Here is an 18,611-nt window from a genome sequence, read left to right as displayed (position 1 = left end):
GTGTGTCTGTGAGTGTCTGTGAGTGTGTGTGTGTGTGTGTGTGTGTGTGTGTGTGTGTGTGTGCTCTGAGATTTTTCCACATGGTTCAGAGACATGTTTCTGACCCCTGGTGGACAGTCCTGTCAGTGTCTTCAGTGAAGACAGCAGACCCTCACTGTCGTCCCTCAGTCCTCGTGTCTTCATTGTGACTTTAATCTGGAGGATTATCAGCTCAGGCACCTGTGGCTGCGTGTCGTCGCAGGGATTGAGTCTCGTGCAGCCTCACGCTCATGTTACTGGATTAATGAGCGTAGGGTAAAAATAAACTGTTCTGAAAACAGTCAGGTATTTAAATTCAGTCGTTGCCGCTCACTCTCTCACACCAAACCTCATAGAGAAAATCAGTGATTTTAGCTGCAGGGACACAGGAGCTGTTGGTCCTCTGCTGCCTCGTGTGGTCACTGTGTATCACTGAGGTCAATCTGAACGTTGAATTTCAAACAGTGAAGTGACAAAATAAGACATTTGAACGTAGTGATGGAGTCAGCAGTGGATCAACAACTCCTGTGTGTGTGATGTTACGTGCATCATTATAATATGAAGTTCATCTGAGACAGAGTGAGGGATTATTCTATGAAGTGTCATTATTATTATAATTACTGTTTTTCTAAAATAAAACATTTTAAAAAGGTCTTTCAGTGACCTTCAGTCATGATGAGGTAGTTTTCATGTCCCACAGTTCGTCACATCATGTGTCCTCATAACGTTTCACTCGTCTTCGTCAAAGTTTGCAAACGCAGGATACCAGAGACTGTCTTTCCTGTCCCACTGTGGTCTGTCTACGTTGTCCTTCTCTCGTCCTCTGACTTTCTTTATCCAGGAAATCTGAGCAGCAGCAAGAGCGATCATACACACCTGCAACCAGAGACAACCAGAGACATCAAGAGACAACCAGAGACATCAAGAGACAACCAGAGACATCATGCAGAGACATCCAAGAGATCAACCAGAGACATCAACCAGAGACATCAACCAGACAACCAGACATCATCCAGAGACAACCAGAGACATCAAGAGACAACCAGAGACATCAAGAGACCAGAGACATCAAGAGACATCAAGAGACATCAAAGACAAGACAACCAGATATATCAAGAGACATCCAGAGACAACCAGAGACAACCAGAGACAACCAGAGACATCAAGAGACACCAAGAGACAACCAGAGAGAGACATCAGGAGACCAGAGACAGAGACATCAAGAGAGAGAGACCAACCAGAGACAACCAGAGACATCAAGAGACAACCAGAGACATCAAGAGACATCAAGAGACATCAAGAGACATCAAGAGACAAGACAACCAGATATATCAAAGAGACATCCAGAGACAACCAGAGACAACCAGAGACATCAAGAGACACCAAGAGACAACCAGAGCCATCAAGAGACATCCAGAGACAACCAGAGACATCAGAGAGAGACATCAAGAGACAACCAGAGACATCAAGAGACAACCAGAGACATCAAGAGACATCAAGAGACATCAAGAGACAAGACAACCAGATATATCAAGAGACATCCAGAGACAACCAGAGACAACCAGAGACATCAAGAGACACCAAGAGACAACCAGAGCCATCAAGAGACATCCAGAGACAACAGACAACCAGAGACAACACACCAGAGACAACCAGAGACATCAAGAGACAACCAGAGACATCAAGAGACCACCAGAGACAACCAGAGACAACCACAGGCAACCAGAGACAACCAGAGACATCAAGAGACAACCAGAGACAACAAGAGACAACAAGAGACAACCAGAGACAACCAAAGACAGCCAGAGGAGACAACCAGAATCAACAAGACCAGGTAAATGTCCTGCAAACAGAGACAACCGGAGACAACAAGAGACAAACAAGACCAGGTAAACGTCCTGCAACCAGAGACAACAAGAGACAACAAGAGACAACAGAGACCAGGTAAATGTCCTGCAATCAGAGAAAACCAGAGACAAACGAGACCAGGTAAACGTCCTGCAAACAGAGACAACAAGACCAGGTAAATGTCCTGCAACCGAGACAACAAGAAAAATGAGACCAGGTAAACGCCCTGCAACCAGAGACAACCAGACAACAAGAGACAACAAGAGATAAGCAATAAGAGACAAAGGTAAACGCCCTGCAACCAGAGACAAACAAGACCAGGTAAACGACAACCAGAGACAACAAGACCAGGTGTCCTGCAACCAGAGACAAACAAGACCAGGTAAACGTCCTGTAACTGGAGACAACAAGAGACAAATGACACCAGGTAAACGTCCTGCAACCAGATACAACAAGAGACAATAAGCAATAAGAGACAAACAAGACCAGGTAAATGTCCTTCAACCAGAGACAACAAGAGACAACCAGAGACAAACGAGACCAGGTAAACAAAGACATAGATATAGCAGCCTGATGGGGGCGCTGTCTCTCTCTCTGTTACCTCCAGCAGCAGCAGACCTGCGGTCAGTCCTGCCACCAGCAGCAGGTTATTTTTGGCCCAGGACACGATTCTCTCCAAACAGCCGACGGTGAAGACGTCGAGAGCGGCCAAACTCTGGTCCTGCTGCTGCATCCCATAACCACACATGGTGTTTAACACTGTCTGCAGCAGGAAACATAAACACACACATTAACTGTTACCACATTAGCTCCGCCTTTCCTTCTCTTTAACGTCACTTTGAGAGCTGACAGTGCTCCGATGCTCTGACCTGGTTCTGCAGTTGGACACAGCAGGAGAAGGGGACGCCGCACATCTCCAGGCTGGGATTATCCTCTGAACAGTCAAAGTAGACATTATGAGACCAGTCTTTGTAGGTCTGGACGCCACAGCACTGAAACTACAGACAAGAACCTGTCAGAACCTTTTCACCAAGGACACAAAGACCTGATGAAGAAAAGACATGGTCCAACACCTTCTTCTGGATGAAGTCAATGGCGTTCTGCAGGTCCCGGTCTTCTCTGTACTGAACAATGGCCTTCATCATCAGCTGCTCCGTCCTCTCCATCACCTGAACAACAGTCCATGAGTTTGTGTGAGTTTGTGTCCATGACCTGAGGTCTTAGACCTGGACTGTCTCATGGTTCTGGTTCTTTATATACATTTTGATGCTAACTCTTGTATCTTTGAACTTTGTCACTAATTTGACATGATGTCACTTCCTGTCTCCTCAGAGCTGTGAGACGTTACCATGTCGGTGAAGACGTATGCAACCACTCCAGCGGCGATCTGCAGCAGCAGGATCAGCACCAGGATCCCGAGGAACTGCAGGAGGACACGGTGAATGAAAACACACGTCCAGTATTTACAACACAGCGGCAGTAACGTGTCATACCATCTTCAGCAGACAGGTGGTGTTACGCAGAGCTCCGAAACATCCGAGGAACGTGATGAGGAACATCGCCGAGCCGACGGCGATCAGCAGCAGAGCGGGGTCAAAGGTAAGTGTGTCCACCACATCTACACACAGTTGATATTAAAGGGCTAGTTCAGTTTTTTTGGAGTGTAAATGAGGTCACTCACCTTTCTCTTTGGCCATTTTAGCGTAGATTCCTACAGCAATGAGGATGAAGCTGACGACCTACACACACACACACACACAAGTGGATGTGTTAAGACTTGTAAAAATCAGATTAAACAGATGTGATTGTTCTTCTGTGACCAGGTTAAAGTCTACCATGAACCTGAACGGCTGATCGAGGGACAATTAGGACAGAGACTCACCCAGAGGACGTAGCAGCAGATGAAGAGCGTGTACTTGATGCCTCTGTATCCTCTCATGTCCTCAGCACAGCTCTCAGCGTCTCTCTGTTACTGCTGTAACTGCTGTTCCTGTCTTCATGTCCTCTGACAGGACGTGAAGGAGACATGTGCTGGCCTGTAGGACACATTCCTCCTGTCAGCTTCATCGTCTCCTCCTCTGCTGCTTCTGTCATCATCATTATCACAGCTGTCAGATCATATCAGCATGCTCTGCTGTTAGCGCCTCCTACAGGCTGCAGCCTGCACTGCAGCCACATTGTGGACAACTATGAGACAAGTAAATGACCCCGTTTTTACTGCTCACCTTTGACCTCTGTCAGAGATTTAATAGAAGGAAACACTTTCAGCAGCAGGAGAATCAATTCATCAGTTTCCATTAATGTATAATTACATGCTTTGAACATGTTTTTCTCTCATAGTTGAACAGAACATACCTTGTACAGTGTGAGCTGCTGTTGTTATGAAACTGTTTACATGTGTTCAAAGACACAAATGTGTGTTTACATGTGTACAAAGACACAAATGTCTGTTTACATGTGTACAAAGACACAAATGTCTGTTTACATGTGTACAAAGACACAAATGTCTGTTTACATGTGTGTTTACATGTGTACAAAGACACAAACGTGTGTTTACATGTGTACAAACACAAATGTCTGTTTACATGTGTACAAAGACACAAACGTGTGTTTACATGTGTACAAAGACACAAATGTCTGTTTAAATGTGTACAAAGACACAAATCTGTTTACATGTGTACAAAGACACAAACATGTGTTTACATGTACAAAGACACAAACGGTGTTTACATGTGTACAAAGACACAGATGTCTGTTTACATGTGTACAAAGACACAAACATGGGTGTTTACATGTGTACAAAGACAAACGTGTTTACATGTGTATAAAGACACAAATGTCTGTTTACATGTGTACAAAGACACAAACGTGAGTTTACATGTGTTCAAATACACAAACGTGTGTTCACATGTGTACAAAGACACAAATGTCTGTTTACATGTACAAAGACCCAAACATGTGTGTTTACATGTACAAAGACACAAACATGTGTTTACATGTGTACAAATACACAAATGTCTGTTTACATGTGTATACATGTGTTTACATGTACAAAGACACAAACGTGTTTACATGTGTACAAAGACACAAACGTGTGTTTACATGTGTACAAAGACACAAACATGTGTGTTTACATGTGTACAAAGACACAAATGTCTGTTTACATGTGTACAAAGACACAAACATGTGTGTTTACATGTGTACAAAGACACAAATGTCTGTTTACATGTGTACAAAGACACAAACATGTGAGTTTACATGTGTTCAAAGACACAAACATGTGTTTACATGTGTACAAAGACACAATAGCAAAATTACAAAATTAAAATCACTAGAAGACAGAAACGAAAAAATTCCTGTTTTTTCATATTTTCCGACCGGAAGAACGCTCAAAGTGACCTGTGGTTAAAGCTGTGGTTGGCCTGGCCCAGGCTAAAATGTCTTTGGAACCTTACTCTGACATGATTTTAGACATGGCGAAACAAGGCCTGCCATCTGCAGACATTTCTGCCTGCATATCACATGAAAGTGGGGGTGAAAGAGGATTTTCTGCAAGAAATGTGAGGAGATTTTCAGCTGAAAAAGGCTGAAGTTTGATGGGACCCCCCCGACACACATTTGGAGTAAGAGGTGGCTAAAGCCATAAATGAGGTAGGAACCTGCTGTATCTTTGCTACTTTGATGTGTGTGTGTGTGTGTGTGTGTTGGACATGCACACACTCGCATTGTCTATTTTCATGATAAACATATAAGCTGGGATCATTTTGTAACGTTAAAGTCATGGTTTTTATGTCTTTTTAGACGGGACCTACATTCAGAAGGAGGATGATGAAGGGTACCTGCATGCTGCATCAGTCAGGTGACGTCACCATCAAACGTGTGGAATGCATGTGTAGTTTGTATAAGATTACACACATTACACACATTACCGGCGTTCACTCATGACGCATTTCCATGAGGACTGACCGGGAAAAGACGCGCGTGACGTCATGTTTACGTGACTCCCGATTTGTTAGAATGAGTGACGCTAAACTTTAAAATCCGAGACACACATACCACATACGAGGAACACAGGTTCGCTGGGTATTTGTAGCGCTGCTCTTTTTGTCTCATAAACAGACTGCTCCAGCTAACGGCGCTAAAGCAGCTAACGCAGCTAACGCAGCTAACTGGTAAACAGTGCCTGGACTCTGCGTTACTTTAGAGACTCATTTTGTTTCACTTGTGCGTGTTGGCATATACTTCATATACTTCTGATATGTATTGTGTGTAAACAGTTGAATGTAAATACAGTGGCGTAAACGTGACACTGTGTTCTCGGGCTCTCGAACACGCACTCGTTCGTCCTCCAATCCTGAGGCAGCAGAGCATGAAATCCTGCAGAGTCGGCGTTAAAGGTTCACATCAGACGTCACCGTGACCTTTGGTGACCTTGTTCTGACCGCGGCTGGAGCAGCAACAGGACTCTCTGACCCACATGAACTGGTTTGTTGGTACAAAGTGTATTTACTCAACTACTGTTGACTGTCCACTGCACTTTACATGAGATGGAAATATTACACTTAGTAAAGTTAATATATAAAGAATTATGTAAAGATTAAACTTAAAATGTTTTTTTTCCCCTTTTGTAACTTACACAGTTTCCAGTTTTTGTTTTACATTTTCAGGATTTAATTGCAGTAAATGTACAAATTTGCACACGTACTTACTACATTTTGACACATTTGCTGCTCAAACTTGCAGATGTTTCACAAGTTTAATAAGTGTTTGTGGAGCAGCTGAACTCTGACCTTGGATTTCAGGAGACATTTGAAATGTCCTAAGAAGACAGACACGTCGTCCGATTGTTCTGAAACCATGGTAACCTGAATGAACACTGGCATACGCCCACATTTCTGTCAGCCAAGCACAGCGGCTGACTTGACTGTGGGCACAGACTCACAGCTGTGAGTGCAGCTCTGTCGTCTGCAAACATCGTCATCCTCTTCATCATCCTCATCATTCATTATCAGAGCAGAGCAGCTCCAGTCATCACATCAGAGAGGTCAGAGGAATATTCCGTTTTATTCTGAAAGGACCAGTTTGTGATGTTGCGTCTTACATCCACTCGTGTCACTTTTTCTATTCAAGTGTTTATTTAATCTCACTTTTATTAAAATCCTAACACAGCCTTTACTGCAATTTACAAATCACAGGAAGAAAACCTCTTAGTTTCTCACAGATCTGCACAAATAATCATGTTTAAAGCATGTTATTGAAGAGAAAATGACCATTCCCTCTCATATAGTTCAGCCCGAATTAGAAACTATAGATTTATAAGGACTCATTGTTACAGGTTTATTTACAACAACAATTATTATGTTGCATTTTTATGCACAGATTTCTCCACACAAATCCATTACACTGGACACGTAAAGGTAAAATGAGTGTTAGATTTTCATTTACTTGGTTATGTCATCATCATCATCATCGTCACACGTATTATATCATTTGATCAAACGCCTTTCTTTTATAAAATGCAGCTCAAAGTGTTTTGAAATACATTATTACATGAATAAAAACAAGTAAGACCAGTGCATCACTGTTTTTTAACAATGTGTGGCAGAAAAAATCCAAGATATTTTTAAATCAAATGTAGTAAAAAAGAAGAATAGGATCAATAAAATGAAAGAGGTAGAACAGGAGGACAAAACATTCATGTTTCTCTGCTTTTTATTCGTTTAGGATGCGTTTCCTTCATTTTTGGAGTTTTGGTTCAGCAATTATTAAAAACGTCTGAAATCTAATAAGAATTTCACTGCATTAAAGTAAAAACATCGTGTTTTTAATAAACAATTGATCACAAAAAAAGTAAAGACATTGTCACAGGCAGAAAAAGAGGCCGATTCCTCGTGTGATTGTCTGAATAAATGAGATTTCTGATTTCAACAGTGTTTATTTCTCACAATAATAACAACATAAGCTTCTTTTTACAACCTCACCTTGAAGCAGCAGAACATTAGTGAAGGTTGGACACGTACACCGTTCACCTCAAAGGTCAGAGTTTGTTTTGTTTTGTTTTAAATGCATCACAGAGTAAACAGAAGAGATTACTTAATGACTTATTACACGGGGGGGATCATTGGTCAAACATTCACACACCTGCTCTTTTATTTATTAAATAAGCTTTTGGTGTTTGCTGTCACTTCAGAAAGAGCAGCGATGAGTTCCCTGGACGACGCCAGTCCCGTCCGAGTGTCGGCTGACTGCGCTCTGCAGAGTCCGGCTGAACACATCACACAGGTGATAACACAGGTGAGTGACTCTCACCTCACTTTTATATTAGTCTGGAGAAACAGCTGTGGTCTGACCATGATGAGTTCAGGCACATAAAACAGACTCATTCTGATGAACACTTCATTCTAGAGGGAAAAACTGTCCTTTTACTACTTGATGTTGATGCAACAGTTGCATGTCGCCTTAGAAACTCAACATAACGAGCAAAACGCTTAAAAATCTGAATATGAATGAAGAAAAAGAAGGGCATTTTCTCTTGTATCCTTTTTGAATGAAGACAAAATACTTATTCGATTACAAACTCAGTTGAAAAGAACAGAAGTTGAGCTGGGGAGACGTTGAAAAGGTGCTTTAAAAATATCATAAAAGAAGCAGCAATAAGATGATTTTGGTCACACCTGTCCTCCATGCACCTCACAGTGCACCTCACAGTGCACCTCACACTGCACCTCACAGTGCACTTTTATATTAGTCTGGAGAAACAGCTGTGGTCTGACCATGATGAGTTCAGGCACATAAAACAGACTCATTCTGATGAACACTTCATTCTAGAGGGAAAAACTGTTGCATGTCACCTTAGAAACTCAACATAACGAGCAAAACGCTTAGAAATCTGAATATGAATGAAGAAAAAGAAGGGCATTTTCTCTTGTATCCTTTTTGAATGAAGACAAAATACTTATTCGATTACAAACTCAGTTGAAAAGAACAGAAGTTGAGCTGGGGAGACGTTGAAAAGGTGCTTTAAAAATATCATAAAAGAAGCAGCAATAAGATGATTTTGGTCACACCTGTCCTCCATGCACCTCACAGTGCACCTCACAGTGCACCTCACACTGCACCTCACAGTGCACCTCACACTGCACCTCACACTGCACCTCACAGTGCACCTCACAGTGCACCTCACACTGCACCTCACACTGCACCTCACAGTGCACCTCACACTGCACCTCACACTGCACCTCACACACCTCACAGTGCACCTCACACTGCACCTCACTGCACCTCACAGTACACCCACACAGTGCACCTCACACTGCACCTCACAGTGCACCTCACAGTGCACCCAGTGCACTCACCTCACAGTACACCTCACACTCCTCACAGTGCATCTCATAGTGCACTCACACTGCACCTCACAGTGCACCTCACACTGCACCTCACAGTGCACCTCACAGTGCACCTGCACCTCACAGTGCCCTCACACACACACTGCTCACAGTGCACCTCACAGTGCTCCTCACTGTGGCACCTCACAGTGCACCTCACACACGCACCCTCACAGTGCACCTCACAGTGCACCTCACAGTGCAGCACCTCACAGTGCACCTCACAGTGCTCCTCACAGTGTGCCCTCACAGTGCACCTCACAGTGCACCTCACACTGCACCTCACACCTCACAGTGCACCTCACAGTGCACCTCACAGTGCACCTCACAGTGCTCCTCACAGTGCACCTCACACTGCACCTCACAGTGCTCCTCACAGTGCACCTCGCACTGCACAGTATGAGCTCTAACTATTTTAGTTCATCTCAAAGTGCATGGAATCAAAAAAGACGTTTACTTTATTTCTTTGAAATAAAGTAAACGTCTGTCATCTCACAGTGCCTGAGACTGAAGACCAAAGAACGATCAAACCTCCAGATTTCTTTCACTGTTTTCAGGTTGAGCCACTGTGACCACTGTGACCACATCTGCTGTGTGTGTGTGTGTGTGTGTGTGTGTGTGTTCAGTCATCCTGCATTAACACGTGTTGTCCTGCAGGGGGCGCAGAATCACTTCACAGAGGTGATTGATGTGACGTCAGCAGGAATGAAATCCCTCTCTTTTGTTCGACAGGTTGGTTTTTTACGTTTGCTTTAATGATTAAATGTAATTAAATTAATTCATTCATTTAGATTAGATTTTAGAATTAGAATAATAATTTAGAATAAGATCTGGGGACGTTTTAAAGATCATATTGAAAATGAGAACCTTTAAATAAATATGTATAACTTCACAACAGTGTTTGTGTATAGTCAGGTTTTATAATAAGAAGATAGTTTTAGTTTACACTGACATGAGTGAGTTTCTAACTGCGTGCTGCTCCTTTACTGGTCGTGTTTGTGTTTCCTGTGTGTCCTCAGGTGTTGGCAGCGTGTCTGTGTCCACAGCTGCTCACAGACCACAGTCTCCCTCAGGACGTCAGACTCAGAGCTCAGTGTCTCCTGGACGCCTGTGATGGAGGAAGTGTGGGTGAGAAATGTTGAAAGAAAGAAAGAAAGAAGGAAAACAATCAGAATTTAAGGTATAAAAAAACAACATATGACTGACTGTCGTGCAGGTTCCTATAGTCCCTCAGCTGGAATAACTCACGTCAGACAAAGCATCACAGATTTCATCACCACACGAGACGCTGGTGTTCCTTCATACAGCAAAGACATCTTCATTTGTGTTGGTTCTCAAGGCGCACTAATGGTAACATGATACTTTATTATTGTCATTTATAAACCACATGTACCTTCTGATGACTTAATACTTCCAGCTGTGCTGATGTTAGACCATCATTTCATCAGTTATGTCTCATGATTCCATTCTGATACAATGATTATGTCAAAGTTTCAGTTTGATAAATGAATCTTTTTGAAATAATTCAACTTGATTTTAATCGATTATGTTCGTCCATGTTGGCTTCGTAATAAAAAACAATAAAAAACAAACAAAATCAACAACATACTAAACAACAACGCATATGAGATAAAAACAGTCAACGACAGGATTTTAAATTGCACAGATAAATATACTTATACTTTAAATTAAAACAGTTTCCCTAGCTTTAGAATAAGCATTGTGTATATACACTGTGTGCGTGTGTACGTATGTATGTATGTATGTGTGTATATATATATATATATATATATATATATATATATGTGTATATACGTATATGTGTATGTATTGTGAGTACTCACAGCAGCCTGAAGGACTGAAGGTGTTTTGCATTTTGAAGCAAAAGCTCAGACACAAATAAAGAAATATTTTTTCTTAATATTTGATGCATAAACCAATAAAGGCGAGAGAGGAGAGAATGTGAACGGAGAGCATGAGTCAAGAGCAGAGCATTTAACATGTTCACAAAAAAGCTATGAGAAAAGTGTGATATGAAGCATGTAAACTGCAACACATGCAGTACACAAACGATCCAGTAATCATAAGTTTGATCACCTGACTGCTTGTGTTTCATTCTTTCTTAGTTATTTTTAATAACACTTCAACGGCAGATCAACTATTAACACGGTTTTATAACTGATAGATTATTAACATTTGAAATGAAAAAAAGAGCAGGTTGAATTATGATTTATTAACTGAATGGTTGTGTGTAGCTGCTTGTGAAGCTGCTGGCCCGCGGTGAGGGTCAGACTCGCACCGGCGTGTTGACCCCTGTGCCCTGCTCGCCCACGCTGCCGCTGCTGCTGGACGCCGCCGGCGTGAAGCTGCTGCCGTATCAGCTGACAGAGGAGCGAGGCTGGGCCACGGAGGTGGACGAGCTGCGGCGAGCGCTGACGGCGGCCAGAAGTCACTGTGAGCCCCGAGCCATTTACATTAGCAACCCCGGAAACCCCACAGGTAAAACAAACACACCCTGTTCCTACAGGTAGAAGAGTTCCTACTCTTTTGTTCTTAGCGGCAGAAAATGTCACCGTCCCAAAAACTCAATCTTTTAAAACTATTTCAGCTTGAAATATACACACTAAATATTAATATTTTTTTAAAAATTCTAACCCTATGTTTACACAACTCCCCTGTTTTTATATGTAAAAAAAAAACTACAATAAATTCCGTAAAATACTTTTCAAGAGGAATTTGATCATTATTATTACTGTGATTGTTAAACATCCTGGTTGTCGTCTCTGTAGGACATGTGCAGGACAGAACATCGATAGAGGAAGTGATTGAGTTCGCTGCAGATCAGGGACTCGTGCTGTTGGCTGATGAGGTGATTGTTTTTTATTTTTTTATTTTTTTTTATTTTTAGATACTTTATCAATTCCCTTAGGGAAATTATTCTCTGCATTTTGACCCATCCTAGAATTAGGAGCAGTGGGCTTCCACACTGAGTAGCGCCCGGGGAGCATTGGGGGTTGGGTTCCTTGCTCAGGGGTACCCTATCATTAAAAATATATCCTCACATTAAGCTGACACGACTCTTTTCCTTTGCCTCTGAACTGCAGGTGTACCAGGACAGCGTGTACGGGCCGCACGCTCACTTCATCTCCTATAAGAAGGTCCTGTTTGAGATGGACCCGGAACTCTCACAGACGGTGCAGCTGGTCTCCTTTCACTCGTTATCCAGTGGCTGCATGAGAGAGTGAGTTCTAAAACATTTCTCTTTTCTCCTCTGACTACAACGATATTAACCAACTCATTCAGATACACGGTGTCGTTCTGATGGAGAACATGTGTGTGGAGGTGTGGTCTGAGGGCAGGTTACATGGAGGCAATCAACCTGGACCCGGATGTGATGCATTACTTTGACGTCATGTTGTGCTTTGACATCAGCGCTCCGATCACAGGACAGCTCGCTCTGGACCTCATGGTCCGTCCACCTAAACCTGGAGAGCCGTCCTATGACACGTACACACAGGTGCTGCAGCACACTGACCCTGCAGAAAAGGTCCAGGTCTCCATGTTCTGTTACTGCGTCCAACATCCGTCCGTCTGTCTGTTTGTTTGTTTGTTTCATTGCAGGAAATTCTCCTCACTAAAGCCACTTTGTCCCAGAATGCTCAGCGGGCGTGGCAGGTCCTGAACGATCTACCGGGGATGAGTTGTCAGCCTGCGATGGGCGGAATCTACCTGTATCCCAGGCTGCATTTACCACCTGAGATTATAGAGCAGGCCAAGGTAGAGGATGTTTCAACACGTTAGAACTCAGTTTAATACAAGACGCAGAACGGCGTTGATATTCTGCAGAACCTTTAAAATGATATTAAAATAAATGTCAATTTATGAATGAATAATATAATTTTTGGGTCAAAAGCTCAAATCTCAGAATAAGAATGTGAACATTTGTTTCCTTACATAACAACAGTCACCAGCACATTTCCATTCATTAACTCAAACAAACATCCCTCGTTTATCTTCATGAACACTATCATACATAAAAGTTTGGGTGAGAGAGTAAAAAATATTTCATATATTTGTGTTTTACGCTAAATAAACTCACAAGTCCGTCACGTGCTGTCGTACGAGGCGTGAATACCTGACACTACAGACGTTCCTGTGTGTGTGTGTGTGTCAGGTGTTGCAGGTGGAGGCTGACGTTCTCTTCTGTCAGATGTTGCTGCAGGAAGAGGGCGTGTTAGTCGGAACCGGTTGTCACCGCGACGGAGACCCTCGCAGACATCATCTGAGGTACGGGACACGTCCACGTCTTCATCTTCACCGTCCACAAATGTGACCGTGTTGTGTGTCCGTCAGGTTGTGTGTCCTTGTTCCGGCCGACGCTCTGGAGGAGGCTCTGGCTCGTCTCCGCTCTTTCCAGCTCCGTCTCATGGGCAGATTTCCTCACGCAAACAAAGGTGTGAAGGACAAACACAGAGAGACCGCGATGAGCGTGAACCTCAGAGAGCCGCCGCGTGGAAAACACATTTAATGGGACGACTTCTGGACACTGTCTTCTTGCACTTTCTGGTGCTGGCATTAAAGTTCTGTTCAGACATTTAGAGACAAAAGGACCAACCTGAAATGGTTCTTAGTCCTGAAAAGGGATTTTATTTTTGATTGATATGGTGACTGTAAAAACAGCCATCTGCTTTCTGCTTTGACTAAAATGCAAAACCTGTGAATTCATTGCAAGAGCAACACAAGCTCTTGGAGATGTGGACGGACGGAGAGAAGTTCCATGACCTCCGTACATGTCAGGATCATACAGTGCTGTGCAAAAGTCTTTATTGGCCACCGTCAGATTTGTTGTTTTCATGACAAAAAGACAACAATAATAACAATAATAATAATAAACCTAAAATCAGTGACAAACCAATGATTTAAATTCTATTTTAAAATGATCCTGGGAAAGCAGATCTTGGATGTTTCAGGGTGTTCTGTTGTGTATATTCAGCAGATGAAGAAATCTAATTTCCTCATTTTTTATCTTGATTGAAAGATAAATCCCAGAAGCAAACTCAACAAAAGAGAAGCTTCTTTAAAAAAATGCTGTGTCACAGTATTACTCAGCCTAAAACGGCTCATGTCACTCCTCATGCTGCAAGACTTCACCGGTACTATTTTGAAGTCCTTGCCAGAAGAATGTAAGAGTGGGACAGCATGAGGTTGTTGTCCCGTCTGTTTGGACTTTTGCTTCAGTGTTATGAAAAATCTCTCTACAATTGTGAGGCTGTAGTGGTGGTTTGTGTATTAATTAATTGTTTGTCCAGTCTTCAGGTGTAATTACAGTTCCCAATTCTTTTTCCTATTTCGCCTTGATATGGTTTGTTGAATGGCCTCTTTGTTCAGCTATATGTTGATATAGTTCGCCAGTGATCCTTCCGGACAGTTTGGTGTTCTAAGCTTTGATAAACATGTTATGTATTACGAAGTTATATGAGTTTCGTTCTCTGCTGTGAAAAATCTAAATTTACGTTCTCATGTATAAGTCCTTTAACGTCCTTGTTAAAGTAGTGCTGGAGTTGGAGCTCCTGCCGAGCAAGGCCGTATTTATCAGATATAGTCTGAAGTCTGTGAATTCCTGGTTTTGGACTAGTAGACATAATGTGGAGTGAGCCCTTTCTGATCCCATTGAGTGAAGCCATGATCATTTATACCTGGTTTGAAATCTGGATCATGGGATGGCCACATTACAATTCAGACAGATAGACGACTTTATTCATCCCTTTGGGAGGTTCCCTCGAGGAAATTAAAAGCTCCAACATCCACACACAGCACTGTTAAAATTAGAGTCACCCTTTACAGGAGACAGGAAAGAAAAACACCCCAGGTACCAAACACCATAAAGTATAGAATAAAAAATTTAAATTAAAAATAGCATAAAATATAAGATAATAATAAACTATGCATATAATATATATGTATACATGCGATTACGTGCATTCTGCACCTGCTGAGCTGTGGATCCGGGGACAGTCAGACGGGGATGTTGATCCCTGCGCCGTGCCTGCACACGCTGCTCCGGCTGCTGGATGAGTCAGAGGTGAAGGCGGTGCCGTACCAGCTGATGGAGGAGTGAGGCTGGGCCCTGGACCTGGACAAGCTGCACCAGGCTTTGAAGGCTGCTAGGGGGCGCTGTGAGCTCAGAGCCATCTACATCTGCAACCCAGGAAACCCCACAGGTAATTATCATCAAGTCGCCTTCACATTTAAATGTTTGATGCTCACTGATTGTTTGTGCTGCCAGGTCACGTGCAAGACCGGGGCTCGATAGAACGAGTGATCCGGTTTGCTGCAGCAGAGCGTCTGGTGCTGCTGGCTCATGAGGTGAACGCAAGTTACAGCACAAACTTTATGTTCCAGTTTACAGACACACACCTTTAAATGTCCCCTCTTGGATCTTCTAGGTGCACCAGGACAGTGTGTACGGGCAAGACAAGAACTTTGTTTCCTATAAGAAAGTCCTGTTTGAGATGGGAAAGAAGTATTCAGAAATGATGGAGTTGATCTCCATCCATTCCATATCGACAGCCTGCATGGGAGAGTGAAACCCTCACACACCCTCAAACGCGTCGTACATAAAGATCGCCCCCTAGGGGCCAAAATAAATCATGTTTTTATGTGTTGAACCTTTTTAATGTTAGATGTTATAAGAATGAACATGTCGTTGTTTTCAGGGTTAGAATTGTGTATGAAATGTTTTGGAGGCTGATGAAGCTTTGTTTGGATCTGCACACAAATGTCTGTTTCAATCATATTATGGTCTGTACATGAATCATTAAACGTGTTGCTGCTCATTTCAGACATCAGGTGTGGAGGCAGATGTGTTTTATGGACACGACGATCAAAACTACCCCGTCAGGTAACAGCACAACCTCTGTCTTAACATATCTATATACATACAGTATATATACTGTATGTGTATGTATATATGTATATATATATATACACACACGCACGTATATATGTATGTATGTGTGTATATATATATATACAGTTGAAACCAGAAGTTTACATACACTATATAAAAAGACAGATATGATTTGACTTTGATTTGACCGATACTTCTGACTTTGAAGAAAGTAATAAAAAATTGTCTATAAAAAATCCTTCCCTCATTATTCTGGCATTTAGCAAATAGAAATAATTTTGGTAATCCTAACGGACCTAAAACAGGAAAAGTGTTCGTCTGATTTCATGTCAGACAGTGAGAAAAAAAGCATATGTGTCTTTTTATATATACACACACATATACATATATATGTATCGTCACACTGTTAAAATAATCGCCTAAGTCATTTTTTGTCAAAATTGTTTTTTTTGCTTAAATCATCTACCGGCCACCTATGGTAAAATTGCCTACATCCTCAGTTGATCAGATCATGTGATTTTACCCCTTTAAGATAATGGCCTATGTCAAGTGTGTGACTTAAGTGGTGAAGTTTTTTGTGTTTCCTGAGAAACTTAAAAAAAATTAGTTTTGTGATTATTTTAGCAGGGTGACACACATATATACAGTATATGTATATGCTGTTGAGAGGTAACATTATTGTCGTTTACAGCCACTGTTGATGTGTGTGTCCTCAGGTTGTGTGTTCTGGTTCCTCCTGCCTCTCTGGACCAGGTCCTGGCTCGTCTTCAGTCTTTCCACCTACGTCTGCTGGAAAGGACACAAACGTGTGGATAAACTCGAGCATGGTTTTCATGGTTGTCTCTTCTGACTTTTGTTAAACATTTCAATGCATTGTCATCCAAAGACACTAAAAAAAAGGCAATTAAGGTAAATAATAAAGTTATTTCTTGACCTTGAAAAATCTGTTCCTTTATTAACGCTCTTATTCTCCTGTTTGCTGTATATATTTTTTCATTAACGTACAAACTAAGCATGTCGTGTGTTATTGCAGTATGTGCAATTCAAATCTTTATTTATCCCCAGCAGGACACTGTGAACAATAATAATAATATATTTATTTCATATAGAAAATAAAAAAGAAAACTTTATTAATATAGCAATTTTCATACATAATAATACGCAGTAACAGCTCAAAGTGCTTCACAGGATAAATACCTAATGAAGGAAAACCCTCGACAGTAAAGCCTGATCATTCAAGTAAAAGTGACTTGATGCATTTCTTAAAGATGAACAGGGGGCACTGTTTTTGAAATTAAGTATTTTCACATAGGCGGCTTCAGGGCCGGACTATCATCAATCCTAGCAGGTTTGGTTCAGTTTGGACCAGGATTGGCAAAGTTGTAACAGTTTTTTTTTTGTAATTTCTGCCACCACCAGGAGGCGTTGTTGTAAAAATGTACCGTTTTCTGCAACATGGACGTCTTCAGCAACCACCCATAATCAATCATTGCAAGTTTGGTTGGGATCGGACCTTCCATCGTGAAGTTATAAGAAAAAATCTGACTTTGCATCGTTGCCATGGTAACACCGTTGTACGATCTGTCAACATATTGAGCACACACCATCTACCATGTGTTTTGAGTGTCTTCACCAATTTTGAGTTTGATGGAAAAGTTATTCCTGAAATCGTAAAGTAACTTTTTTTCTGTTTATCCACCAGGAGGCGACGTTTTAAAACTTGACAGTTTTTGCATAGACATCTCCAGCAATGGCCCATCATCGATCATTGCAAGTTTGGTTGAGATCGGACCTTCCATTACGAAGTTATATGAGTTTCGTTCTCTGCTGTGAAAAATCTAAATTTACGTTCTCGTACGTCATGTGACATAAGCATCATAAGTTCCTCAACTTGTCCACAGTGACTGCACCAAGTTTGAAGGTGATCACACAAAAGCTCTAGGACAAGTTTGTTTGCATACCATTGGTGCGAAAAATGGCCAAAATCGCCCAAAAATGGCCGTTCAACCCAAGATGGCAGCCTTCCTGTAGAAGTTATGGCAAAGTTGTCGACTTTTTTGACCACCCAGAGATGATTAACATGTGTATCAACTTCTGTTCATGTACATGAAACGTGACAAAAACTTACCTAATGAAAGCTGATTTTCATTTTTGTAAGCCCCGCCCACTTCCAATTTTTTTACGCACATTCCCCGTCTGACGGACCACCGTCAGACATAAATTTACACCAGGTCTGATGTGCTTTGTCCTTGTGCTCGAACCCTAATATTCGAGATTGTCCTGCACATGAGGCTCACGTTGAAACACTGTCGTTGTGTAACCACAGGGTGTCAGTGTAATCCAGCATGTGGACAGATGCTCCGGATGCTGTCGCTGGTAAAAGAATCACAGTGTGGACTTGAATGTGTTTATTCATTACTGTGTATAAACTGTATATTAAGTCGACATGT

The 18,611-nt window shown here is 42.0% G+C and overlaps 2 protein-coding genes and 1 long non-coding RNA gene across 9 annotated transcripts; 2 read left to right on the top strand and 1 right to left on the bottom strand.

Moving 5' to 3' along the window:
• Window positions 1–19: 19 nt before the first annotated feature.
• On the bottom strand, window positions 20–3,880 carry zgc:113223 (uncharacterized protein LOC541424 homolog). Of its 2 annotated transcripts, none has more exons than XM_044044948.1 (8): window positions 3,749–3,880; window positions 3,548–3,605; window positions 3,360–3,484; window positions 3,215–3,289; window positions 2,940–3,035; window positions 2,736–2,864; window positions 2,468–2,629; window positions 20–894 (listed from the first exon to the last, which is right to left on the bottom strand). In XM_044044948.1, exons 1-8 carry the CDS (start codon window positions 3,803–3,805, stop codon window positions 748–750), a joined length of 849 nt encoding a protein of 282 aa, XP_043900883.1. In that variant the 5' UTR covers window positions 3,806–3,880; the 3' UTR covers window positions 20–747. The 2 variants fall into 2 exon arrangements, with proteins under 2 accessions (XP_043900883.1, XP_043900884.1); XM_044044949.1 differs by lacking the exon at window positions 20–894 and adding an exon at window positions 1,972–2,016.
• Window positions 3,881–6,769: 2,889 nt separating this feature from the next.
• LOC122780365 (alanine aminotransferase 2-like) lies at window positions 6,770–14,725 on the top strand. 6 transcript variants are annotated; one of them, XM_044043252.1, is made up of 13 exons: window positions 6,770–6,910; window positions 7,855–7,902; window positions 8,057–8,160; window positions 9,909–9,983; window positions 10,271–10,379; window positions 10,468–10,601; window positions 11,507–11,750; window positions 12,041–12,120; window positions 12,356–12,492; window positions 12,594–12,768; window positions 12,873–13,028; window positions 13,426–13,538; window positions 13,605–14,725. In XM_044043252.1, the coding sequence occupies exons 3-13, from the start codon at window positions 8,068–8,070 to the stop codon at window positions 13,777–13,779; spliced, it is 1,491 nt and encodes a 496-aa protein (XP_043899187.1). In that variant the 5' UTR covers window positions 6,770–6,910; window positions 7,855–7,902; window positions 8,057–8,067; the 3' UTR covers window positions 13,780–14,725. The 6 variants fall into 6 exon arrangements, with proteins under 6 accessions (XP_043899187.1, XP_043899189.1, XP_043899188.1 ...); XM_044043254.1 differs by lacking the exon at window positions 7,855–7,902 and adding an exon at window positions 7,246–7,283; XM_044043251.1 differs by lacking the exon at window positions 6,770–6,910 and adding an exon at window positions 6,924–7,283.
• A 450-nt stretch (window positions 14,726–15,175) lies between these two features.
• On the top strand, window positions 15,176–18,092 carry LOC122780367. The gene is made up of 5 exons (XR_006361692.1): window positions 15,176–15,472; window positions 15,538–15,617; window positions 15,698–16,152; window positions 16,878–17,070; window positions 17,581–18,092. It is a non-coding gene; the product is annotated as an uncharacterized LOC122780367 (long non-coding RNA).
• Window positions 18,093–18,611: the final 519 nt, after the last annotated feature.

This window comes from Solea senegalensis, linkage group LG14 (assembly GCF_019176455.1).
Source record: "Solea senegalensis isolate Sse05_10M linkage group LG14, IFAPA_SoseM_1, whole genome shotgun sequence".
Taxonomy (NCBI): Eukaryota; Metazoa; Chordata; class Actinopteri; order Pleuronectiformes; family Soleidae; genus Solea; species Solea senegalensis.
This window is presented reverse-complemented; position numbering and strand designations above follow the sequence as displayed.

Excerpts from the sequence above, each read along its gene's own strand:
- zgc:113223 (XM_044044948.1), bottom strand. The coding sequence starts at position 3,805 with ATGAGAGGATACAGAGGCATCAAGTACACGCTCTTCATCTGCTGCTAC. Across the intron at positions 3,036-3,214 it reads CATACGTCTTCACCGACATG|GTGATGGAGAGGACGGAGCA; the intron begins GTAACGTCTCAC and ends ACTGTTGTTCAG. Across the intron at positions 2,630-2,735 it reads GTGTCCAACTGCAGAACCAG|ACAGTGTTAAACACCATGTG; the intron begins GTCAGAGCATCG and ends TTCCTGCTGCAG.
- LOC122780365 (XM_044043253.1), top strand. The coding sequence starts at position 8,068 with ATGAGTTCCCTGGACGACGCCAGTCCCGTCCGAGTGTCGGCTGACTGC. Across the intron at positions 13,029-13,425 it reads AGATTATAGAGCAGGCCAAG|GTGTTGCAGGTGGAGGCTGA; the intron begins GTAGAGGATGTT and ends TGTGTGTGTCAG. Across the intron at positions 13,539-13,604 it reads CCTCGCAGACATCATCTGAG|GTTGTGTGTCCTTGTTCCGG; the intron begins GTACGGGACACG and ends TGTGTCCGTCAG.